A 27,667-nucleotide genomic window follows, 5' to 3' on the forward strand; every position below is an offset into this window, starting at 1 on the left:
AACTCTTAAAATCCATCTTTAATAGAACAGCATATTTTTACTCTTATAATATTTTCTTACACGTGGTTTTCACATTCAGTTTTTTTCTCACTTAAATAAAGGAACCACACAGCAAACACGTCATATTGCATACTTGAATACAAGGGAAGTTGAACCCTGATTGTACTGCATCAAATTCACAAAACTACCCATGCTGAAAGGAACTGCATGTGGAGGGGTTGGGGGGGCATCTTTTGATTTAAACCATGAGAAACTGAAAAAGGGAACCAATTTGGTTAAAAAAAACATTGTGAATTACTTGTCTTTGTTCAACCTGTTTAGAAGCTAAACAAGTCCAGCTAGCTAATATTTCAAACCTTAAACGCATGGAGAAATTAGAACACCACAGAGCACATACAAAAACATGTAATCATGACAAATGGTATAGGAAAGGCATTGAAATGAAAAGGCAAACTAGTGTTTAGTGTTCATATTAAACTGCACAGTCACTGAGCCATTGCATTGTAAATACATTTCCCATGAAACACTTCCACAAAAGGTATGTGGAGATATAAAAAAGAAGACAAACATAATTAGATTTGCTTTTTTGTGACCCCTCTTGGGAACAACGGATTTGGGATACAAGATACAGTACATTGATGTTGACATTGTCAAAAACAAATTTGCTCATGCATGTTTAGCTGGCAAAACATTTAAAAGAATCTAAGCTTGCTGAACATCTACAAGCCAATGATTGCCTAATCCTTAATACCTGAGGCTCAATATAGAAATCTTTCAGAGTATGTTTATTAGCAAACTCATTATCAATACCATGCTAGCTTAGATGCCATATATTGTTTAACTATGAACTAGGTGACTGAACATACCTTCTCACTGTGATGTAGGGAGGATATCAATGAAACTGCATGGTTGATTTATATAATCAAGTATCTTCAACTATACTATCTTCATTTAATATCTTCATTAAATGGTTCAGCACAGTGCTAGTCAACACTTAAAGATGTTTTCTTTTGTCAAAGATATCAAATCAAATTATAACAAAATACAATTTTAGTCCCTACCGTCCTCCCTGCATTTGATCCAAGATCCTAAAGGTCTGGATAGGTGAGAGTAATATGGTGAAAGCTTCACATACCCTATCAGAGGAAGCCATCATCTTATTACTTCCACGTATCGAAACCTTGTGATCTGGGAACACTGAAAGGGTAGGATCCAAAGGAAGAGACTAGAGACTGAAATGGAATAGTGTCACTGTCTTGTGCTCAGTTTCACTTGGCCAACTGAATTTGAAGATTTTCCCACCAACTACATAACATTAGAGCTGCAGTGTACTGTATGTAGAGAACAGACATCTACCCAAACAGACATATAATGACTCCACATTCACAACGATTAAAACATGATAAGGCACCAGCCTTAACATCATTACCATGCATAGCAGCCAATGTGTTTGTGTCTATGCATTCATCTGTATGTGGGTTTGCCTGGGTGTGTTTGCACGTCTCTGTGGTACAGTAAGTTGAAAACTACTCCCCAGGCCCAACTACAGCCAGCTAATGAAGCAGACATCTGAACTAATGTTAACTCAAATGAACCGCCACAAGGCTCTCTGGGTACGCGACACAGATTACAGATCAGAGCAATTCATCACTAACTCGGTCCCAGATCTGTTGGTGCTGTATAGTCAACTCTGATGATAGGGGTTGGAAAGAACGCAAACAGATCTCGGATCAGGCTAATTCCTCACTGGTAACATAATCAATGGTGATTCTAGATGATAAGTACATTTGGACAGCTGAAGTAGCTTTGTGATATACATCTCAGTGAGAGAGAGAAAGGTGACTGAGTATATTTAGATCTCTGAACGGGGGCAGGAGCTTCGTATGCATGAATGAGCAGCTGAGTTGCATCCATCATCTGGTATCTATCTATCCACCTCTCTCTCTCTGTGGGGAGGATGTGAATTTTTCCCCCTTTTCAGATGGATTCCGACGATGAGAACTTTGTGACTGGTGATAATGTCATCAAGACGTCCCACTAACCATGAAAAGTCCACACACACGAACAAACACGTGTGCTCACACACACGGCAGGAGATATCACGCGTTCAATCATCAGCCCAATAACGCACATATGAAGCTGTACATAGATTGGTTGCACTAAAAACCAGCAGACTCAGCAGTCTTCCAGGACCAGGACTACTGAAACACAGTTCACTCAAATGCCTGTGACATTGAAACAGGCCCTTCAAAGATGAATTACTTTAGTCCATTATGTATTCTCCACATTTCCAATCCACTCCCCCTACACTTGGAGATGGCGCTAACTAACCAATGAGGCAGTCCCATGTACTCAGATGCGATACAGAGAAAACACACACTTCATTCAACCTCCATCTGGAGTCCTTGATACAGTACTACTAGTCATCCCTTTTTTTCATCCGGTTGCCAGTCTTTTAGAAGAATATCCTATTCTTCATAATGTTCTATGGTGTTTTTAGTTCTGACTTGAGTAAAGCATCCATAAAGAGCTTGGTGATCAGTCTGACGGCCACAGTAGTCCAGGGTTGTGTTCATTCGGGCACACCGTAGCAAAAACAAGCATTTCTTAGTTCAGATGGTACCTCCCTGTTTTGTTCCTCCGGAACAGGGCCCTGTTTCCAGTCAATGTCAACGGAGCTGCCGATAGAAAACCTAGGATTCCTATATAACCAGTGAGTTACTGTACATGGCCCCTTTGGATTGTCATTATAATTTGCTATGAGATGTCCCTTATGAAACATACAATTGATTGATATGCTTCTGAATTTGAACTTTGAACACTCCTTCTTATAGTCTGTTGGTTGGATTGAGGTGCACGAGGACAGTCATCCAGGGGTACTAGGATTAAAAGGCATCAACAGAAGGTTATTGTTCACCTGGCCAGTTGCCATCTTTATTTTCCCCTGCTTCCCCTCCCATGCGGCTGAACTTCTCCAAAATGGCTTCTGCGCTGATCCGTGGAAGGCCGGCGTCCAGCGGACAGCCCTCCACCAGGCTGTTCATGGGAGTGGCCGGCACCTGGAAGTCCTCCTCCATCCCAGAGTCCTCGGTGCCCAGCAGGCGGCGGCGGTGGTGCCGGGAGGCTGAGAAGCAGCGGGGGCGGGCGTCGTCGTCAAAACTAGGCGACCCCGTGGGGTCAACGTGGTCGTCCAGCTCCTCAAAGTCCTCCGCCTCCCCACAATGCACTTGCTTCTTGTCCCACTCCTTCAGGAAGTTCTTGAGGATAGGCAGCACTTTATTGCGGGAGGCCAGTGCGTTGCCTTGGAGATAAGACTTGATGTTGTTGAAGGGGCTGCTCATGGGAGAGAAGCTCAGAGAGGGGTTGCGCGCCTTTTCTAATGCTTGGCTCACCTACAGCAGAATGAGAAACACACAGTGTATTGCTATTTCATAGTTGCCTTTTTAACATTGACTAATATTCTCAAATTGTCATGCCTGCATTTGCCCAAAAGGCAACTTTTGGGCAGATCTCACTTACAGACATGCTTAATATCAAAGAATAATACATAACAATACCATTTATTTTCACACCAAGGAATAGTTTCTGAGGGCCAATATTAAACTAACTAAGATAGGTTGGTTGGCACAAAAGTAGACCATTTTTGGGGGATATTTTTAAACAGTGGGGCGGAAAGATTCACATCAATATTCAAATGGACCCTTTACAATAAACTGAACTCATACTTTCCATAGTCATGAACACAAATGTGCTGCATATTTAGGAAAGCACAAAATAGGTCAATTCAGCCAAGTCTATTACAGGGCTACGTGGAACTACTACTTATGATATAACTACCCCTATCAAATCTATTATATTACTACCCCAATAAATATTAAATCATTACACATCATATGGGCATAGGGGTCAATATATTGTAAGAGTGGGCATGACAGTGAAGTTCATACCTCCTCCCTATAGAGGGTGCTGGAACTGTAGACTGCCAGCTGCCGATGGGGCTCACTGCGTTCGTTAAAAGAGATTGTCATGGCAACCACCGCACCGAAACGATGTTTGTGACAGAACTCACAAAGCTCCTGTTGTAGGCTCCTCCGCTGTAGGAACACCTGTCGAACAAACGGGATGACGTACAACAGCAAAAAAAAAAAACGGTATTATATAGAGAACAGAACTTGGTTCAAACACTATTAAAATCTTTCAAATACTTTGAGCGTTTGCTTGGTTCCGTTCCAAAGACCAAGTTCAATCAAGTACAGATACAGTATAAATTATTTCAAATAGTATTTCAACTCAGGTCTGATAGAGAAGAATTCTGGCATGCAACAAAACTGTGCCATGCATGTGTGTACAGTCAACGCATGATACATGTGATGGCTTGGGGCTGAAGCCAGTAAAATAGAAAGCATTTGTAATAATAATATATTTGGCCTCCCGAATGGCACAGCGGTCAAAGGTACTGCATCGCAGTGCTAGAGGCGTTACTACAGAGTCCCATAGGACGGTGCACAATTGGCCCAGCGTCGTCCGGCTTAGGGGAGGGTTAGGCCGGTGGGGCTTTCCTTGGCTCATCGCGCTCTAGAGACTCCTTGTGGCGGGCCAGGTGCCTGCGGGCTGACCCCGGTCGCCAGTTGAATGGCGTTTCCTCCGACACATTGGTGCGGCTGGCTACCGGGTTAAGCTGGCGGGTGTTAAGGAGTGCGGTTAGGTGGGTCATGTTTCGGAGGACGCATGACTCCACCTTCGTCTCTCATGAGCTCTTTGGGGAGTTGCAGCGATGAAACAAGCTAGAAAAAGGGGGTACATTTTTCTAAATTCTGGGATCTTCTGAAATGCAGCAGCGATGGCCACTCAGATATCAGGGAGTGTTCTTAACTAACAGACATGACTCCTGTCACTATTGTTTAGCCTGGTCTGAAGCACCACAGTAGCTACTGATCTATTTTGATTACGCTAATCACTCTACAATTTACGCTCAGAGACGTTAGTTTAATATAGGTGTCACTTTCACTCCTAGATGGCTTGTCACTGCATATACACTACATGGCCAAAAGTATGTGGACACCTGCTCGTCAAACATCTCATTCCAAAATCATGGACATTAATATGGAGTTGGTCCCCCCTTTGCTGCAATAACAGCTTCCACTCTTATGGGAAGGCTTTCCACTAGATGTTGGAACATTGCTGCAGGGACTGGCTTCTATTCAGCTACGAGAGCATTAGTGAGGTCAGGCATAGATGTTGGGAAATTAGGCCTGGCTCGCAGTCGGTGTTCCAATTCATCCCAAAGGTGTTCGATGGAGTTAAGGTCAGGGCTCTGTGCAAGCCAGTCAAGTTCTTCCACACTGATCGTGACAAACCATTTCTGTACGGACCTCGCTTTGTGCACAGGGGCATTGTCATGCTGAAACAGGAAATGGCCTTCCCCAAACTGTTGCCACAAAGTTTGAAGCACAGAATAGTCTAGAATGTCATTGTTTGCTGTAGCGTTAAGATTTCCCTTCACTGGAACTAAGAGGCCTAACCCGAACCATGAAAAACAGCCCCAGACCATTATTCCTCCTCCGCCAAACTTTACAGTTGGCACTATGCATTGGGGCAGGTAGCGTTCTCCTGGCATCCGCCAAACCAAGATTTGTCTGTTGGACTACCAGATGGTGAAGCGTTATTCATCACTCCAGAAAACGTGTTTCCACTGCTCCAGAGTCCAACGCTTGGCATTGCGCATGGTGATCTTAGGCTTGTGTGCGGTTGCTCGGCCATGGAAACCCACTTCATGAAAGCTCCCGACGAAAACAGTACTTGTGCTGCTTCCAGAGGCAGTTTGGAACTTGATAGCGAGTGTTGCAACTGAGGACAGACGCTTCAGCACTCTGCGGTCCCGTTCTGTGAGCTTGTGTGGCCTACCACTTCTCGGCTGAGCCGATGTTGCTCCTAGACGTTTCCACTTCACAATAACAGCACTTACAGTTGACTGGGGCAGCTCTAGCAGGGCAGACATTTGACAAACTGACTTGTGGGAAAGGTGGTATCCTATGACGGTGCCACGTTGAAAGGCCATTCCTACTGCCAATGTTTGTCTATGGAGATTGCATGGCGGTGTGCTCGATTTTAAACACCTCTCAGCAATGGGTGTGGCTGAAATAGCCGAATCCGCTAATTTGAAGGGATGTCCACATACTTTTGTCTATATAGCGTAGTTGCACCTCCCTGAGGCAGAGGCTCCATTGCCAAAATGAATTAGAAAATTGATATTCTCCCAAGATTATAGACATATTGGTAACATTGTAGCATGAATGACTTAAGATTATAATAGTGGAATACAATTCTCTCAAAGGAGTAGGAAATATGACTTGGTGAATCATCTGCAAACCCAAATTTGTTAAAGAGTTGGTTGGTCATTCAAAGGCAAATTAGGCAATTGTAATGCATTGTTGCTAATGGGGAAGAGTAAATGTTCACATACACCCAGTGTGATCCTGAGAGGGTGCTGTTATTAAAGGTAGACTCAGCCATATTCCTTTACCACAAGGAGCAGGGCAACTTCCGACACAAAGACAGCGTGAAGCAGGAGGCTGCACTCGTCAGCATTTGTTGTCAGGCAGCTGTCACAATGCATTAGAGAGATGCAAACTCCTGTGCAGATGTTTAACAGTGTATGTGTTGGTTCTGACGAGTGCAGCCCCTTTCCTTTACACTCTCTTGCTGTACTGCTCTTGTGATTACTTAATATCATTGAGTCTCAGTTTAAAGCATGGTGGCTTAAGCATGGTGGTGGCAGAGTGGATTAAGTGAAGTAACAGCATGTCTAGACAGTACGTACATCTAGTGTCATATACACAGCGCTGACTGCCAGTCTCAGGTCGCCCCCAGAGACAGCCTTCATGTCCTTTAGCAGGATCTGCTCTGTAGAAAGACCTGTAACACAAACCAATGGGTCAAGCAGTATTACAATGGCATTACAATGGAATTGGGTATAGACACTACTGTATGACAAACACTACAGCATATCATAAGTTACAATGTAGATCATATATACAGAGCCCTGTGTTTTGGTTAATCATGGCACAGGACCTGGATTTTAACCTATATTTTAAGCCTTTTCCAGAAATGAGAATTAGACCATAAATTATAGCAATTGTTAGAGGACATGAAGGCGGGACCATCTGAAATAAAAAGAAAACAGGGCAGTTTGATGAAAAAGCTTTAAAATGGGCCATAAGTAGTTGCTACATAAATGTTTTTACTTACAAATTAATTATAATTACCCATTTGATTCTTGAAGAATATAACTTAGAAATGCCTCATGAGTTTAGTTCAACTGTCGTACCTCATCATAACCCAAACTATAAGCTTGTTTTACTCCAATGTTTGTAAACAAAGTAAATGTAAACACTGTATAGCCTCAAAACATGATTAAACTAGAATTGTGATGTCATGTATGGTCAGTCCTTGCATCCATAATATGCTTGAAAATATGGAGAGTGGTACTCAGTAATGTGTTGTATTGGATTTGCCCCAAACATTACACTTTGTATTTAGGGCAAAAAGTTAATTGCTTTGCCACATTTTTGCAGTTTTACTTTAGCGTCTTGTTGCAAACAGGATGCATGTTTTGGAATATTTTTATTCTGTACAGGCTTTCCTCTTTTCACTCTGTCATTTATGTTAGTATTGTGGAGTAACTACAATGTTGTTGAACCATCCTCAGTTTTCTCCTATCACAGCCAATAAACTCTGTAACTGTTTTAAAGTTACCATTGGCCTCATCGTAAAATCCCTGAGCGGTTTCCTTCCTCTCCAGCAACTGAGTTAGTAAAGACACCTGTATCTTTGTATTGACCGGGTGCACTGATACACCCACCATCCAAAGTGTAATTGATAACTTCATTATGCCCAAACGGATATTCAATGACAGCTTTTTTAAACAAAGATTTTACCCATCTACCAGTAGGTGCCCTTTGCCAGGCATTGGAAAGCCTTCCTGGTCTTTGTGGTTGAATCTGTGTTTGAAATTCACTGCTCGACTGAGGGAGCTTATAGATAATTACATGTGTAGGGTACAGAGATGAGGTAATCATTTAAAGTTCATGTTAAACACTGTTATTGCCCACAGAGTGTGACAAACAAATCTCAATTTAATACATTTTAAATTCAGGCTGTAACACAACAAAATGTGGAACAAGTCAATGAGTGTGAATAGTTTCTGAAGGCGATGTATTATGTGACTTGTTTAGCAAATGTTTACTCCTGAACTTATATAGGCTTTCCATAACAAAGGGGTTGAATACTTATTGACTCAAAAGACATTTCAGCTTTTCATTTTTAATTAATTCGTAAAAATTTTAAAAAACATCATTCCACTTTGACATTATGGAATATTGTATGCAGGCCAGTGACCAAAAATCTAAATTTCATCCATTTTAAAATCAGGCTGTAACACAACAACATTTTGAAAAAGTTAAGGGCACTGTATAACATAACACAAACCTGGAATTTGGTCAACACAAGGCAGAACGACCGTCCCCTCGGATTGAAGCTACGGAAGTTCAAGGCCGACCGCGTTACTGCAGGCATTATTAGCAGAAAACAGGATTGCAATCTTTGTGTAAATACATTTTTTAAAGAAGACAATAGTGGTACCAATATCATGGTACCCCGGTCGGCCTTCAACTTGAGTTAGTCAATGAGAGGGGGCAGCACTGAGCTAGCCTGCAACATCACTTCCTGGAGTAGCTCAAACTGTGCATGTTATGTCTCTATGAGATGCCATCTTAACAGACTTTATTTGGCTTCAATGTGCTATTGAGTTTTTGGGACAACAGAGCAGAGGTTCCTACCTAAGGGGTTTGACATATTATTTTGTTTACTTCTAGATGTTCACTCCACAACATTCTTTTGAGGTTGTGTGATATCTCAAACTTACTCAACAACATTCTCTTTAAATAATGGTACCACTTTATTTGAACGATATGTCCATAACAGTGTCATAATACTGACATAATAATGTCATATCATCTTATGTCAAGTGACAAGGCAGATTCATTTTGTGCACCTCTCAACACTTCTCCCATGGCATGTTTTTCCCACCTTTTTACCTGAGATGTCAAACTTGGCGCTTTGTAGGGACTGGAAGAGGGCGCCCCTGGGCGGCAGGTCAGGGAAACGCGACTCCAGCAAGCAGGACAGTTGGCTGTCCTTGGGTGTGACCTTGCCCGCCTCAGGGGCCATGTTGACACAATCCAGCACGATGGCCCCTGTGTGGGCACACTGCCAAGTATAGGTGAACTGAGCCAATGGTTACTGCTGGCATTGACAAACAAGTGCAACTACAAGAGAATTGTTGAATTCAGTGATAATTCATCCTGCCATATTCCCCGCTGCCTAGTTCTGAGGTATACATTGATTAAAGACCCAGAGACATTGTGGCCCTTGAGGACTGGAGTTTGACACATGTTATAGAGAATGCTGGATGTAAGAGAATTATTGCTGTGGCAACCTTACCGTATAATAATTGAGCCACCTGTCTGTCTAGCACTTCAGGTGCCTTGTGGTGAATGTGCTCTGTCACCAAGGTAGCACAGGAACCCACGGTTTCCACGGTGACAGAACAGGAGATGGAGGGTGTCCTCTCGAGGTGGTGGTGGTCAATGACTTCCACAACTGCCTCCTCCAAGTCGATGTCGGCACTACAGGGAAAAGTCAGGGTTGAGTGAATATTGTGAAATACGTTGTGTCATACATCCAAAACTATGTGTTTCCTCAATCTTGGTCCAGGAAACTGGCCCTGCACATATCAGGCACTTTCTCATAACTTTGACCTGTGTTGTCAATACTACTTGATACTGTAGGTATCAGTGGAAGAAAATCTGAGTGAGAGAAAAGCAAAGAGATGGCAACGTAGAGAATGAGAGAAAGAGAATGCGAGTTTAGAACAGAAAATAAATAGAAAGAGTAATGTTGCAACCGATGACCTAGGAAGCACGTTGTGGTCCACCAGGGTGAGCATCAACCTCTTGGCTCTATGGAGCCCTGCCAGGTCCACCTCGTCACGGAACACCAGAGCCTCCGGCGGAACACCGCTCTCCTTCAATAGGAACACGTTGTCGGACCGCAGGTGGAACTCAGCCCTTGGGATGTTCAGCACCGGCACCACAGTCTTACCTGAGCTGCCAGACGTCTGGGAACAAAGGGGGATGGAAGAAGAGGAGGAGAAAAAGAGGGAAGGTTAGAAGAGGGAGACCAGATCAAAACAGATATCTGACACCAACGCACCTTCCTGATGAGGCTAGCTGGGATTCCTCTGCAATGTTTTTGTCCATCTTCTCAGGCCTTGGGGGATCTTGAGTATCTGAGGTTGTGTGAATATTTCATGAGTAGCGGGGGCGTATAGGCTAGCGAGCAGCTTTAACCAGGGGTTAGGGAGGACGTATGGATCAATGCAGTAATGAAAGATAAGAAGAGACTGGTGCCCGGTGGCCAGGGCAGACACTGTTTTTATGCTTGAGTGACTCTGAGGGTTGTCTGCTCCTATTTTGGAAAATGCTGGGCATTTTGATTACGCTTGGTCAAGCTATTCATGGCCCTCAGACTTACAAATGAGTCACTCAGTGCAAATTCCGCGCCTGCGGTGCTTCAGAACTTTGACCCAGCTCTTTCGACTCTGTTCACAAGTCAAAGAGAAGATACTTATTCATTACCGCATAGCAGGACGTATTCGTCCACCAATTTGCTTTCAAACAACTGCACTATAGAGTTGTCATTTTGCTTGTATGGGACTTAAAAGGAAAATTCCAGTCAAAAACTATCTTTTGGTATTTGTTTCATTAGTCCACTGTTGATACAGTCCCAAAACGTTTTGCATGCCAGCAATCAAGTTTTGGAGATATAGAACTTTAAAAAATATATTGTTCATAATTAGATAAGCTCATTCTGGGGAGCCTAAAATTTTGTCAAGGGCCCATGGGCCCCACTTTCGGCGTCCCTGAAGTAAATTGTGAATATTTATTACAGTATAAAAACCTAAACATATGAGGAGGGGAATGAATACTTCAGGTATGCTAACTTATTTCCGACCTGGGTTGAGGGATTCCCTAATGAGAGGCGGTACAGGCTAGAAGCTAGCTGACTCACTTTGGACAGAAAGTAGGCAAAGGCAAGGGACGACACCATGGAGTCGAGGTCACAGGCCTCGTTGCCAAGGATGACGTGGATCCCAGAGCTTCCCTCCGCACTGCCCTAAGGAGGTTATAAAAATAAAGGAAGGAGGTAGAAAAAGAAGGGGGCAAGAAGGTGGTAAAATTCTGTCAGCTTTATACTTTGTAGATTTGTAAACAGTTTTTTTAACACAGCCAAGGCTACACTAGCCAAAATTTAAAAACATTAGTATCATCTAAACCAAGGGTTTCCAACCTTTTATAGCATGAGAGCTTCTTCATGAAATGAGAGCTACTAAATTATGAAACGTTGCGAGCTACTCATTCATTTTCTCTAGCTTTCAAATAGGCACACTTTGTACTTTTCCAAATGAGTTTTTCTTGGTTTTACACTCTCAAAATTACAATTGTTCATAGAGAAACAATGGAATTTGATGTTCTGAACCCCTGTCAATGCTTAAATCACAGCAGAAGACCATTTTTGAGGGCATTTTGCTAAAAAGTCATGTGCTTGTCTAACAATTGTTTTGCTGCTGCATATGTCATGACAGAGTTTGCTAAACAAAAGCCAACCCAATTGATAGAAATAATCATGCCATAATTCTGCCAGGTAAGCCTACTTTTCAGTTAATATTTAATTAAGAAGGTGTTGGAGAAAGTATTTCTGTCTACACAGAAGACAGTTATCATGATTGCTAACTAGCTACACGAAGTGAATGGTAGAGACAAACTCGTGCACCACACAGACATACAGTTGCAATATAGCTTGAAATTAATTGGCAGATATAGTGTTATGTTTGTCTTTTTAAGCCAATTGTGGCTAACTAGGGGTGGGATAATGTAAATGTGGATTTGATTGGATAGTAGGCGGGAACTTGAGATGTCTGATACTTGTGAGATTTGTTTATGACAGTTTGCGGTGAAAAATACATGAAAAAAAAATACGTGAAAAAATACATGCACTTTCAGAATTGTTTCGTGAGCTACTTATAGGTGGGCTGCAAGCTTCTGGTAGCTCGCGATCAACCTGTTGGAGACCCAAACAGTCGTCAGAATTTTTTTTACCTACCTGCAGTCAGTTATTGATTAGCCAAAATTTAGCCTACTGAAACAAATCCTATTTTGACAGACTGAAATGGTTTCCTTATGTCAGTCAGGCTCACAGTAGTTAGTTAGCATCTAGCCTATGCTAACATTTTTGGACTGCTGTTTATAATCTAATTAGGCTTATCAACGAACATCAACTACCTTAAGTTTAATAACAGTGAGTGAATGTGCAGCTGAAACTGTGATATAGCCTTATTGGACTCAGCGGGATGTTTTCATTTGGATCATTTAGCTGTCGGTTGGTAGACCCACTGTGATAATGAGTGTGGTTAGTCTCGCTTTATCTGTGACATGATGGAAGAAACAGTGTTATTACTGACAACGGGGGGGGGAGACGGCCTTGCTGTGATGTGATGATTCAAAAGCAGTGAAAGCACTAATTACCAGTGTGTGTGGCAGCATTCAGTATAAACACAAAAAAGCCAAACCAGCCATCTGGATTCAGCAAAGTTCTTCTGACCCCCTTTGCTCTGCATTGTGAACACTTGAATGAGCTAGTTCAGTTAGTTTCTCAACCTGTATTTACCTGTAAATTAGGAGAGAAGGCCCAAACACAAACTATTTAGCAGGTATTTATATGCTAAGAACTACTTTGCCCCATCAGGCCACCATAGATTTAACAATGATTCTATAAGGTTAGTCCACGATTGTACTTTGTGAACCAGCGTAACAAGGATAGGATCTCTCCTGTTGATCTCAACATATTGGGAGTTGATGTGCATCCTATTGACTTCAATGGTAAATCAAGAAATATAGCCAGGTCTGCCTCCTAGACTGGTTTTTCAGAGAGACTGGTGGAGAGAGCCATTCCGCCCCATGTTAAGGGCCCCGAGGGTGAGTGTACTACGACATGGCCTCATGGCCGCCCAGCCTCCCCTTCCCTCGCATCTCCCTCTTCCCAGCGTGCCTGTCACCTCCTATAAGCCGTAGTAGTGGTCAGACCCGGGCAGGCAAGCAGGAACCAAAAGGAGGCTATATTTAACTACAGAGTGTGTGTGCAGCAGAGCTCTCCAACTGTGACTCCACGACTGTTCCATGGCAAATAGAACGATTCAGGACCACCTCTATTACAGCTATAGTAATCCAGTACTGCAGTACCCATTCAAGGACGAGGCTAGAAATATAAACAAGGGTTAGATAAGAGATGAACAACTTGGTTGGTGGGAAAATGTAGGTCTGTGACACAAATATGGAAGTGCAGAGGGGGAATGTTATGATAGTAAAATGATCATGATAGGATGCTCTGATTCACGCAGCTCTGAACTTTATGCATGTCCTTGTGCACCTGTTTTGTTTGCCATCAATTGTAGATAATGGTGTTAATGGGAAACTGTTTTGCAACGGGCTTCATATGCAACTCACTCTATTACTGAGGAATGTCAATTACTGTTTTATAACAGGGCACTGCTGTTTTCTAACAGTAATCCTCATATCCCACGCTAATGTGAATTCTACCACTTTAACAGAACAATCCATATAGGCCTGCATTTGAGTGCAGCGTTCAGGCCAAGGATCACTGAGACACTTTGTCAGCTTCATTGAGTTGATATTGCTGAGTCAACAGTGTCCCATTATTACTCAAGCACAAATCAAATGCAGTAACGCACACTGGCTACTCTCACTTGTCTCCCTTTCAGAGTGACCTATCATAGCTCTCATTCCATCTGGTTGATGTAAAACCACACCACACTGAGGCATTCTCTCTCCAATCTACTTAGAACAGGCCTCAGGGATTTGGAGAGGTAAGGCTAACACCCTACTAAACCGTGGAATTGGTGGATAGAGTCGCAAGGCGTGTGGAGAGAGGGAGGAGTGTCACGATCGTCGTAATAACATTCAGACCAAAGCACAGCGTGAAATCGGTTCGACATTTTATTAGAAGTGAACCGCACAAAAAAACAATAAAGAGCAAACGACACGTGAAGCTATGGAGTGCTCACAGGCAACTACACATAAACAAGATCCCACAAAAACCAGTGGGGAAATGGCTGCCTAAATATGATCCCCAATCAGAGACAACGCTAAACAGCTGCCTCAGATTGGCAACCATACCAGGCCAACATAGAAATATAACAACCTAGATTACCCACCCTAGTCACACCCCGACCTAACCAAAATAGAGAATAAAAAGTCTCTCCGTGGTCAGGGCCTGACAAGGAAAGCCAAGCCCTATTCTTCCTCATTCTATATTTCTTTCTCGTCCTCATCATCTGTATAACATTTCAGTTAAATAAATTCCACTTTGAGTCCCCTTTTGTTGGGAATAGTGTTCTTTTATGTAGATAATGGTGTAAATTTAGGTAACGCTTATGAAGTTCGGTAGTTGGACATACCTTAGATAGGAAAAAATGTATTTTAATCTGTCTGTCGGCATATTTCAAGACATGACATATGAGGGTGCAGTGAGATACCCGACAGGTTGGACGATACTTTTCTCGTCAATCATATTTAAAAAACGTATACTTAAAAACTGGAAATGAACCAATCGTCCGTCGTTAACGGAAGGTCCAATGCTTTATTTTCTAAAAATGTGAAGCGTGTGGGCTACGGAGAGAAACAAAATGGTGCAGTTTGAGGCCATGTGGCGGAAAGTGATGCGGGCGCTGGAGATGGGGGTGTGTGCTCCTGGGTCTGGGCAGGTGTGATGTAGTTGATGTTTGTATAATGTTGTCGTTTGTATGTATATGTTTTAATATTGTTTTATATTGTTTATAAAAGATCAAATCAAGTCTTAGGAAAAGAAATGGACCATTTCAACAATGTCAGAATTGACCAATACCAATTTATTCTGCCAGTAATTACAATATCATAACAACAGAATTATGGCACACATAGTCAAGGAAGGAAATGTCTGACCTCTACAGATCTCTCTGTCTTGATCTAGGCTACTGTCTCGATCTATTGAACATACCCGTAGTCTTGCCCCATCACTGAAAAGAAAGACTGCTTCAGCCAATAACCTTATATTGACTCTAAGTGTTTGATTATGGGAAAGGTGAGCATGTTGATGAACATGTGGATGAGCATGTTGTGGACTCCCCAACCCCAGTGTGTGGGCATGAGACAGGACAGGCATACAAAACGTTAGGCTAGTTCTCTTATTCTAGCTCCACAGTAGGCAGAGTAGTCAGGGATGACCCCAGACATAAACATTAACACATAGGGCAGGTGTCACGTGTGACTAGAGTGGGCATTAGATAGGAATAAATGTATTTTAATCTGTCTGTCGGCATATTTCAAGACATGACATATGAGGGTGCAGTGAGATACCCGACGGGTTGGTTGCCACTTCCGGGTTGGAGCGAGTAGTCGCATTTCGCTTCGCTCCACAGGTAGTATTGACACCCGACGGGTTGGTTGCCACTTCCGGGTTGGAGCGAGTAGTCGCATTTCGCTTCGCTCCACAGGTAGTATTACATTTCATTTCATTTCATTACAGTACAACGGTTTGATTTGTTTGATCTTAGCACTTTTTTTCTTAGCTAGCTACATAGCCGTCTTTGTATCAAAGATAATTGTGTAGTTTAGATTATTATCGAATTATCGAATCTTCTAACGTTGTCAACACTGCTAGCTAGCCAGCTAGCCAACTTCTACCGAATCATTACAACGGAACGATTTGATTAGTGTAGTGTTAGCTAGCTACATAGTTGTCTTTGTATCTAAGATAATTGTGTAGTTTAGAGTAATTATCTAGCCAGTTATCGAGGTTACCTAGCCAGCTCCACTTTCAAACAAAGTCAGCTAGCCAGCTATTTTCGCCGTCCTAACGTTGTCAACACTGCTAGCTAGCCAGCTAGCCAACTTCTACCGAAACAGTACAACGGAACGATTTGATTAGTGTAGTGTTAGCTAGCTACATAGTTGTCTTTGCTGTCTTTGTATCTAAGATAATTGTGTAGTTTAGAGTAATTATCTAGCCAGTTATCGAGGTTACCTAGCCAGCTCCACTTTCAAACAAAGTCAGCTAGCCAGCTATTTTCGCCGTCCTAACGTTGTCAACACTGCTAGCTAGCCAGCTAGCCAACTTCTACCGAAACAGTACAACGGAACGATTTGATTAGTGTAGTGTTAGCTAGCTACATAGTTGTCTTTGCTGTCCTTGTATCTAAGATAATTGTGTAGCTTAGAGTAATTATCTAGCCAGTTATCGAGGTTACCTAGCCAGTTATCGAGGCTACCTAGCCAGCAACACTTTCAAACAAAGTCAACAACGCAGCCACTGCTAGCTAGCCTACTTCACCAGCCAGCAGTACTGCATCATTTTAATCATTTTAGTCAATAAGATTTTTGCAACGTAAGCTTAACTTTCTGAACATTCGAGACGTGTAGTCCACTTGTCATTCCAATCTCCTTTGCATTAGCGTAGCCTCTTCTGTAGCCTGTCAACTATGTGTCTGTCTATCCCTGTTCTCTCCTCTCTGCACAGACCATACAAACGCTTCACACCGCGTGGCCGCTGCCACCCTAACCTGGTGGTCCCAGCGCGCACGACCCACGTGGAGTTCCAGGTCTCCGGCAGCCTCTGGAACTGCCGATCTGCGGCCAACAAGGCAGAGTTCATCCCAGCCTATGCTTCCCTCCAGTCCCTCGACTTCTTGGCACTGACGGAAACATGGATTACCACAGATAACACTGCTACTCCTACTGCTCTCTCCTCGTCTGCCCACGTGTTCTCGCACACCCCGAGAGCTTCTGGTCAGCGGGGTGGTGGCACTGGGATCCTCATCTCTCCCAAGTGGACATTCTCTCTTTCTCCCCTGACCCATCTGTCTATCGCCTCCTTTGAATTCCATGCTGTCACAGTTACCAGTCCTTTCAAGCTTAACATCCTTATAATTTATCGCCCTCCAGGTTCCCTTGGAGAGTTCATCAATGAGCTTGACGCCTTGATAAGTTCCTTCCCTGAGGATGGCTCACCTCTCACAGTTCTGGGTGACTTTAACCTCCCCACGTCTACCTTTGACTCATTCCTCTCTGCCTCCCTCTTTCCACTCCTCTCCTCTTTTGACCTCACCCTCTCACCTTCCCCCCCTACTCACAAGGCAGGCAATACGCTTGACCTCATCTTTACTAGATGCTGTTCTTCCACTAATCTCATTGCAACTCCCCTCCAAGTCTCCGACCACTACCTTGTATCCTTTTCCCTCTCGCTCTCATCCAACACTTCCCACTCTGCCCCTACTCGGATGGTATCGCGCCGTCCCAACCTTCGCTCTCTCTCCCCCGCTACTCTCTCCTCTTCCATCCTATCATCTCTTCCCTCTGCTCAAACCTTCTCCAACCTATCTCCTGATTCTGCCTCCTCAACCCTCCTCTCCTCCCTTTCTGCATCCTTTGACTCTCTATGTCCCCTATCCTCCAGGCCGGCTCGGTCCTCCCCTCCTGCTCCGTGGCTCGACGACTCATTGCGAGCTCACAGAACAGGGCTCCGGGCAGCCGAGCGGAAATGGAGGAGAACTCGCCTCCCTGCGGACCTGGCATCCTTTCACTCCCTCCTCTCTACATTTTCCTCTTCTGTCTCTGCTGCTAAAGCCACTTTCTACCACTCTAAATTCCAAGCATCTGCCTCTAACCCTAGGAAGCTCTTTGCCACCTTCTCCTCCCTCCTGAATCCTCCTCCCCCCCCCCCCCTCCTCCCTCTCTGCGGATGACTTCGTCAACCATTTTGAAAAGAAGGTTGACGACATCCGATCCTCGTTTGCTAAGTCAAACGACACTGCTGGTTCTGCTCACACTGCCCTACCCTGTGCTTTGACCTCTTTCTCCCCTCTCTCCCCAGATGAAATCTCGCGTCTTGTGACGGCCGGCCGCCCAACAACCTGCCCGCTTGACCCTATCCCCTCCTCTCTTCTCCAGACCATTTCTGGAGACCTTCTCCCTTACCTCACCTCGCTCATCAACTCATCCTTGACCGCTGGCTACGTCCCTTCCGTCTTCAAGAGAGCGAGAGTTGCACCCCTTCTGAAAAAACCTACACTCGATCCCTCCGATGTCAACAACTACAGACCAGTATCCCTTCTTTCTTTTCTCTCCAAAACTCTTGAACGTGCCGTCCTTGGCCAGCTCTCCTGCTATCTCTCTCAGAATGACCTTCTTGATCCAAATCAGTCAGGTTTCAAGACTAGTCATTCAACTGAGACTGCTCTTCTCTGTGTCACGGAGGCGCTCCGCACTGCTAAAGCTAACTCTCTCTCCTCTGCTCTCATCCTTCTAGACCCATCGGCTGCCTTTGATACTGTGAACCATCAGATCCTCCTCTCCACCCTCTCCGAGTTGGGCATCTCCGGCGCGGCCCACGCTTGGATTGCGTCCTACCTGACAGGTCGCTCCTACCAGGTGGCGTGGCGAGAATCTGTCTCCTCACCACGTGCTCTCACCACTGGTGTCCCCCAGGGCTCTGTTCTAGGCCCTCTCCTATTCTCGCTATACACCAAGTCACTTGGCTCTGTCATAACCTCACATGGTCTCTCCTATCATTGCTATGCAGACGACACACAATTAATCTTCTCCTTTCCCCCTTCTGATAACCAGGTGGCGAATCGCATCTCTGCATGTCTGGCAGACATATCAGTGTGGATGACGGATCACCACCTCAAGCTGAACCTCGGCAAGACGGAGCTGCTCTTCCTCCCGGGGAAGGACTGCCCGTTCCATGATCTCGCCATCACGGTTGACAACTCCATTGTGTCCTCCTCCCAGAGCGCTAAGAACCTTGGCGTGATCCTGGACAACACCCTGTCGTTCTCAACTAACATCAAGGCGGTGGCCCGTTCCTGTAGGTTCATGCTCTACAACATTCGCAGAGTACGACCCTGCCTCACACAGGAAGCGGCGCAGGTCCTAATCCAGGCACTTGTCATCTCCCGTCTGGATTACTGCAACTCGCTGCTGGCTGGGCTCCCTGCCTGTGCCATTAACCTTTCTAGGATGAGTGTGCCGCTAGCGGCACTCCCCCCCCCCCCCACTGAAAAACCAGTGCCGCGAAATTCAAAAAAAATATTTTTTTAAAATATTTAACTTTCACACATTAAAGTCCAATACAGCTAATGAAAGACACAGATCTTGTGAATCCAGTCAACATGTCCGATTTTTAAAATGTTTTACAGGGAAGACACAATATGTAAAGATGTACATCTATTACCTAAAAACACATTAGCATAATCCACCATCTTTTATTTGTCCACCAACACCAGTAGCCATCACCAATTCGGCTAAACTAAGATATTTATAGCCCCTAACCAACAAAAAAACTCATTAGATGACAGTCTGATAACATATTTATGGTATGGGATAGGTTTTGTTAGAAAAAAGTGCATATTTCAGGTAGATGGCATAGGTTACAATTGCACCCACCGTCACAAATGGAATAGAAAAACTACTTAGAGCAACGTGTTTACCTACTTACTAATCATCAAACATTTCGTAAAAATACACAGCATACACGAATCGAAAGACACAGATCCTGTGAATACAGACAATATTTCAGATTTTCTAAGTGTCTTACAGCGAAAACACAATAAATCGTTATATTAGCATAGCACATACCACATAGCAGCCCAGCATTGATTCTAGCCAAAGTGAGCGATAAAAGTCAACATCGCCAAAAGATATTAATTTTTTCACTAACCTTCTCAGAATTCTTCCGATGACACTCCTGTAACATCACATTACAACATGCATATACAGTTTGATCGCAAATGTTTATATTTAGCCACCAAAATCATGGTTATACAATGTGAAATTTAGCTCAGCTGGTCAGAAAATTTCCTTGCGCCACTTAGACAGTGATCTACTCTTATACATAAATACTCATAAACGTGACTAAAAAATATAGGGTGGACAGGGATTGATAGACAATTTAATTCTTAATACAATTGCGTTATTACATTTTTTAATTTATCCTTACTTTTCAATACAGTTTGCGCCAAGCGAAGCTACGTCAAAAAACATGGCGTCCTAAGCCACTAAAATGTTTCGACAGAAACACGATTTATCATAATAAAAATGTCCTACTTTGAGCTGTTCTTCCATCAGTATCTTGGGCAAAGGATCCTTTCTTGGGAGAAATCGTCTTTTGGTGGAAAGCTGTCCTCTTGCCATGTGGAAATGCCAACGGCGTTCGGGATGAACTGAAAAGCGTGCCCAACTATTCACATCGTTGCAAAAATAAATGTCCCAAAATCGCACTAAACGGATATAAATTGCTATAAAACGCTTTAAATTAACTACCTTATGATGTTTTTAACTCCCATAACGAGTAGAAACATGACCCGAGTAATATTACCCCCTTCACTAATGCTTGGAAAAGGTGCGGGCCGGTGTCCTCTAGGCGCATGACGCAGCTCCAAAAGAATGACTAGCTTCAGGGTTTTTTCATTTGTAGGGCCTGTGAACGCGCAATCGACCCCATTGGAATCGTCATCACGTAAAGGCATCCAGGGGCAGACGTAAGAAGTGTCCGTATAGTCATAGCAAAATCAGTGCCTTTTTAACTGACTTCAGAACAGTGGCCAACATTTCTGAAATCTGAATCCATGTCAGGGAAATTGCTGTAGAATGGGCTCTGTTCCACTTAGAGACAAAATTTCAACTCCTATAGAAACTATAGACTGTTTTCTATCCAATAATAATAATAATATGCATATTGTACGATCAAGGATTTTGTGGGAAGCCGTTTAAAAAAAGTACCCAATTAGCATAAATAGCCTAAACAGCGCCCTCATCCCCAACAGGTTAAACCCCTACAACTCATCCAGAACGCCGCAGCCCGTCTGGTGTTCAACCTTCCCAAGTTCTCTCACGTCACCCCGCTCCTCCGCTCTCTCCACTGGCTTCCAGTTGAAGCTCGCATCCGCTACAAGACCATGGTGCTTGCCTACGGAGCTGTGAGGGGAACGGCACCTCCGTACCTTCAGGCTCTGATCAGGCCCTACACCCAAACAAGGGCACTGCGTTCATCCACCTCTGGCCTGCTCGCCTCCCTACCTCTGAAGAAGTACAGTTCCCGCTCAGCCCAGTCAAAACTGTTCGCTGCTCTGGCACCCCAATGGTGGAACAAACTCCCTCACGACGCCAGGTCAGCGGAGTCAATCACCACCTTCCGGAGACACCTGAAACCCCACCTCTTTAAGGAATACCTAGGATAGGATAAAGTAATCCTTCTAACCCCCCCCCCCCCTTAAAAGAGTTAGATGCACTATTGTAAAGTGGCTGTTCCACTGGATATCATAAGGTGAATGCACCAATTTGTAAGTCGCTCTGGATAAGAGCGTCTGCTAAAAGACTTAAATGTAAATGTAAAATGCATTCTAGTTTCTTTATTTCTATGTTTTCTATTTCTTTGTGTTTGGCCGGGTGTGGTTCTCAATCAGAGGCAGCTGTCTATCGTTGTCTCTGACTGGGAATCATACTTAGGCAGCCTTTTTCCCACCTGTGTTTGTGGGTAGTTGTTTTCTGTATAGTTTAGTTACCTTACAGAACTGTTTGTTTTTCTCTTTGTTATTTTTGTTCAAGTGTTCTGATTAAATAAAATATCATGAACACGTACCACGCTGCGCTTTGGTCCAGTCATTTCCAGGAAGAGGATCGTGACAGCGGGTTTCCCAAACACCGATTAGTCTAGTCCTACAACTAAAAATCCATTTTAATTAGGAATCTCCAATGACATAGACTTTCAGCCCAGGACCAGGCTTAATCCATGTCCAGAAATGTGTATTTATTGATTTTTATTTTACCCTTATTTTACCAGGTAAGTTGACTGAGAACACGTTCTCATTTACAGCAACAACCTGGATGAATGAGACCATTCCCTCATACCATGAGGTATGAAGGTGTTAGGGTTCGTTCCTTTCGTCCTTGTCAATCATCATTGGCTCATTGGTGAAATTAGCATTATGACAATATATTTAATTAAATCATTCAAAAACCTTTATTAATGCAACTGCAGATAGAAGTTGACAATCAGGAACATAGCACGCATGCAAGTTCTGCATCAAACAAAAGGTCTCAAGTTGTTTTATTAAACCGAAGTCCAGCCTTAGTGATGTCACTGACTACGTCATTACCTTCTACTCCTGAGACCAAGCCCATGCATCCATAGCTATACAGACATAGAGTTTCAGTGTTATCTAAAAGCTAGGCAATAAATGTCCCCTCCCCAAAGTTGATTTATTGTGGAATGTCTGACTAGTATCTTGTCTCAAGAGGACCACAATGGAAATAAGTCCCAGACTTCAGTGTGTGTTATCCTCGATGATTTTATTCATGTGCATGTATGGCTTTTAAGTTTTATGTGTGTTTTTTTTTTAAATGGTCGAATTAATAAACTAAACTAAACTCTTATCTCCCACACCCCCCTGCAGAGTTCTGTCTCAGTCACTGTCACGCCCTGACCATAGAGAGCTTTTTATTCTCTATGTTGGTTAGGTCGGGGTGTGACTAGGGTGGGTTATCTAGGTGAATATATATATCTATGTTGGCCTGGTATGGTTCCCAATCAGAGGCAGCTGTTTATCGTTGTCTCTGATTGGGGATCATATTTAGGCAGCCATTTCCCCATTGTGCTTTGTGGGATCTTGTTTTTGTGTAGTGCCTGTGAGCACTGCATTTTCTTCACGTATCGTTTGTTCGTTTATTGTTTTGTTTTGCTGTGACTTTCACATAGTAATAAAAAGATGTGGAACCCAGATCACGCTGCGCTTTGGTCCAGTTATTATGACGAGCGTGACAGTCACACATGTATAAGAGGGGTCTTCTTTATAAGAGAAAGAGAGAGAAAGAGCAAACAACTGTGGAACAATTCTAAAACTCTATATTGAATATATATATTGTTAATCTGTAGTCAAGGACCCTATAAATGTAAAGAGGGAGGGGTCTTATAACCCCTCCCCTTCTATTAATAAAACATAAGCATTATAAATTATTCTAATACATCAAACATTTTGGTACAGCCCTTATCATGACCCCTAGGTGAACCCGACAAGGGAAAGACTGGGAATTTAGCCAGCACTACTCTTAAGATAAGTGCCATTGGATTTTTAGTGACCACCGAGAGTCAGGACACTCGTTTAACATCCCATCTGAAAGACAGCACCCTACACAGGGCAATGTCCCGAATCACTGCCCTGGGGTATTGGGATAATTATTTTAGACCAGAAGAAAGAGTGCCTCCTATTGGCTCTCCAACACCACTTCCAGCAGCATCTGGTCTCCCATCCAGGGACCGACCAGGACCAACATTGCTAAGCTTCAGAGGCAAGCCAGCAGTTGGATGCAGGGTGGTATGCTCCTGGCTCAAACCAGCCCTTAGTCTCCAGCCATGTGATGAAGCAATAATGTGAAGTGACAGTGGCTAAGCTAAAGCTACCCAGTGCCCACCAGAATACAGAGACCTTCTGTATGGCAGTATCCAGACATAACCTGACCTAAGTGGTTGATATTTACCAAACAGTAGCATCTGACTGGAGGGTAGAAACATTAAATCTAACAGACGACAAGAGCCAGGAAGTATGCCACGAAGCTTTGATTACGTCCATATAAAATTGGAAATCATACTTGGAGGATGCCAGGAGTGAAGAACTTTTAAGTGAATAGATCATAACCCATTGGCTTGGGAGTAATGGTGGGTTAAGGAATGCTTGCACCTTGCTCACTGCACTTCAAAAAGAAAATAGGCCACTACAAACTACAACTTGGCCTACTACAGTACATACTGTACTACAGTGTCATAAAGAGAGGGTTTTAAGAAGGGAATTCAATTCAGCCCATTTCATGTTTTAATTCGTGTTACGTCATGTCTCAAATGTGTTCTCTGATATGATATCCCACCACAGCTGTTCTCTGACGGAAAGAAAAGAACTAAAGTAAAGAGCGTTAATGGTGACTACTAAAAAGAAATGGCCGACCCCTTGAAATTAGACACCTACCCTTTAAACCTTTGCTGTGCCTGACAGCCAAAGACAGTGGAAGGAGGGGGGGATGAGATGCCTGCCATCCAGGCATAGTGACAGAGGTGCCACCTAATGTCACTATTAATGTCACATGCACAACAGTCAAGCAGTTGGGCCACAGGAATTTGGATGTGAGAGCTTTAGCCCAGACTCCGCCCACCTAGACTACAGTGCATTCGGAAAGTATTCAGACCCCTTGATTTTTTCCACATTTTGTTACGTTACAGCCTTATTCTAAAATGGATTAATACATTTTAAAAATTCCTCAGCAATCTACACACAATAGCCCATAATGACGAAGTGAAAACAGGTTTTTAGACATTTTTGAAAATGTATTAAAAATAAAATACAGAAATACCTTATTTACATAAGTATTCAGACCCTTTGCTATGAGACTCGAAATTGAGCTCAGGTGCATCCTGTTTCTATTGGTCATCCTTGAGATGTTTCTACAACTTGATTAGAGTCCACCTGTGATAAATTAAATTGATTGGACATGATTTGGAAAGGCACACACTTGTCTAAATAAGGTCCCACAGTTGATGTCAGAGCAAAAACCAAGCCATGAGGTCGAAGGAATTGTCCGTAGAGCTCTGAGACAGGATTGTATCGAGGCGCAGATCTGAGGAAGGATACCAAAACAATTCTGCAGCATTGAAGGTCCACAAGACCACAGTGGCCTCCATTATTCTTAAATGGAAGAAGTTTTGGGGGCCTCCCGAGTGGAGCAGCGTTCTAAGGCACTGCATCTCAGTGCTTGAGGCATCATTACAGACCTGCATTCGATCCCAGGCTGTGTCACAACTGGCCGTAACCGGGAGTCCCATAGGGCGGCGCACAATTGGCCCAGGGCCGTCTGGGTAAGGGGAGGGTTTGGCCGGGGGGCTTTACTTGGCACATCGTGATCTAGTGACTGTTTATGGCAGCCTGCATGTTGACCTCGTCGTTAGCTGAACGGTGTTTCCTCCGACACCTTGACGCGGCTGGCATCCAGGTTAAGCAGGCGGGTGTTAAGGAGCGCGGTGGTGGGTCATGTTTCGGGGGACGCATGACTCGACCTTCGCCTCTCCCGAGCCCGTTGGTGAGTAGCAGCGATGAGACAAGATCATAATTGAAATTGGGAGAAGAAGAGGGTAAAATACAACAACAAAAAATTATAGAAGAAGTTTGGAACCACCAAGACTTCCTAGAGCTGGCTGCCTGGCCAAACTGAGCAATCAGGGGAGAAGGAGCTTGGTCAGGGAGGTGACCAAAAACCCGATAGTCACTCTGACAAAGCTCTAGAGTTCCTCTGTGGAGATGGGAAAACCTTCCAGAAGGACAACCATATCTGCAGCACGCCACCAATCAGGCCTTTATGGTAGAGTGGCCAGACGGAAGCCATTCATCAGTAAAAAACTCATGACAGCCCACTTGGAGTTTGCCAAAAGGCACCTAAAGACTCTCAGACCATGAGAAACAACATTATCTGGTCTGATGAAACGAAGATTGAATTCTTTGGTCTGAATGTCAAGCGTCAGGTCTGGAAGAAACCTGGCATCATCCCTACAGTGAAGCATGGTGCTGGACGCATCATGCTGTGGGGATGTTTTTTAGCGGCAGGGACTGGGAGACTAGTCAGGATCGAGGCAAAGATGAACGGATCAAAGTACAGAGAGATCCTTGATGAAAACATGCTCCAGAGCGCTCAGGACCTCAGACTGGGGTGAAGGTTCACCATCCAACAGGACAACGACCCTAAGCACACAACCAAGACAACGCAGGAGTGGCTTTGGGACAAGTCTCAATGTTCTTGAGTGGCCCAGCCAGAGCCCGGACTTGAACCCGATCTAACATGTCTGGAGAGACCTGAAAACAGCTGTGCAGCAACACTCCCCATTCAACCTGACAGAGCTTGAGCGGATCTGCAGAGAGGAATGGGAGAAACTCCTCAAATTCAGGTGTGCCAAGCTTGTAGCATCATACCCAAGAAGACTCAAGGCTGTAATCGCTGCCAAAGGTGCTTCAACAAAGTACTGAGAAAAGGGTCTGAACACTTATGTAAATATGATATTCTGTTATTTTTATTATAAATTTACACACATTTCTAAAAACCTGTTTTTGCTGTGTCATTGTGGGCTATTGTGTGTAAATTGATGAGGGGGAAAAACAATTTAATACATTTTAGAATAAGGCTGGAATGTGACAAAATGTGGGAAAAGTCAAGGGGTCTGTATACTTTCCGAATGCACTGTATATAGACAGGCGAACCCACCACACATGGCAGCTTTCGTCTTGATTGTGCACACACTGAGAGAATACATGGTCAGTAAATGCCAGGGATGGGGCAGATAGGGAATTGTTTAAGAGATTATTTTCCATGTCTAGCTCTTTGCACTTGACTAAAAAGTCATACAAATGATTAACCCTCACGGCATCGGTTATCTGACTCTACTGTGACAACACTTTGCTAAATATATTGAAAACATACCAACGAGGCGTGGTGTGGGGTTTGCTGTGCAAGAACTGCATCATGCAATATTCGACAATGACTGTAATGGAAGTTACGGTGGGCAATATTCTACCTCCTATTGTTCTCTGACAACTCATCCACACACCACCCCCTCATTAGTCATGGCGCTCTGTGGTTTGTGTATGTTTTTACAACAGGAAGATATGCATACTTTGTATGAAGAAAAAACATTTGAATCTTGAACCAAACTGCAATTTGACTCTATGTTCAATCAATAAACTCTCAATTTTAGTTGACAGTTGGCTGTCAAGACTAAACTTTTCAATTTCACTCCGTGACAAGAGTAACTGACTCAAAGCCACAAGAGCGTATAATACATTTCAAACGTTACTTGTTAGCGGGAGGTAGTTGCAGAAACGTTGGAATGGTTTAGTAATAGAATAGTACATTATGAGTAATATATTAGTAATACGCTAGCTAATTCAATAGGGAAAAAAACAAATATGGCATGACAGACTGCAGAGAGAGCACGCGATGGACAGGGCTAGTCATTGAGCAGAGCAACTGAGACATTTGTAAAATATGCTATGCATAGTAAACGTGTTCGTGTGTTTGCCTACCTTTATTGCAGCACTACATCTCTGTAGAAACCCCTCCATTTTCGCCAGCGTAGAGCACGCCCAGGATATTCTGTTAAACAGACCTGGGTCCTGTGCAAAGACAAGTTGACAAATATTCCTACACCACGTTTTGAAAAACAGCAGCTCCTGAAGTGTAGCGGGTATAATGTAGAAAGTGGTAGTGGTGGGTCCTTCGCGAACGAACGGCTCTTTTTGAACGGCTCTTTCTGGTGAACGTCAGGAACCGAATTGCATCTGCGAAAGAGCAGTTCATTTAGCTCCCTGATTTGCATATTGTTACTGCTTTTTCAGCTACAGACAACGATTATCTGCAGATAAGTTATAAAAACATTGTATGAAGATTGTAATTCCTCACTGCAGGAA

The 27,667-nt window shown here is 43.6% G+C and overlaps 1 protein-coding gene across 1 annotated transcript; it reads right to left on the reverse strand.

Annotated features, from left to right (window-relative positions):
• Positions 1 to 27,446, reverse strand: LOC120027511 (exopolyphosphatase PRUNE1-like). Its single transcript, XM_038972472.1, has 8 exons — positions 27,284 to 27,446; positions 11,131 to 11,235; positions 9,972 to 10,177; positions 9,502 to 9,686; positions 9,096 to 9,254; positions 6,821 to 6,915; positions 3,948 to 4,106; positions 1 to 3,392 (listed from the first exon to the last, which is right to left on the reverse strand). Exons 1-8 carry the CDS (start codon positions 27,320 to 27,322, stop codon positions 2,907 to 2,909), a joined length of 1,434 nt encoding a protein of 477 aa, XP_038828400.1. The 5' UTR covers positions 27,323 to 27,446; the 3' UTR covers positions 1 to 2,906.
• Between the last annotated feature and the right edge of the window lie 221 nt (positions 27,447 to 27,667).

Source organism: Salvelinus namaycush, chromosome 32, assembly GCF_016432855.1.
Source record: "Salvelinus namaycush isolate Seneca chromosome 32, SaNama_1.0, whole genome shotgun sequence".
Lineage (NCBI taxonomy): Eukaryota > Metazoa > Chordata > Actinopteri > Salmoniformes > Salmonidae > Salvelinus > Salvelinus namaycush.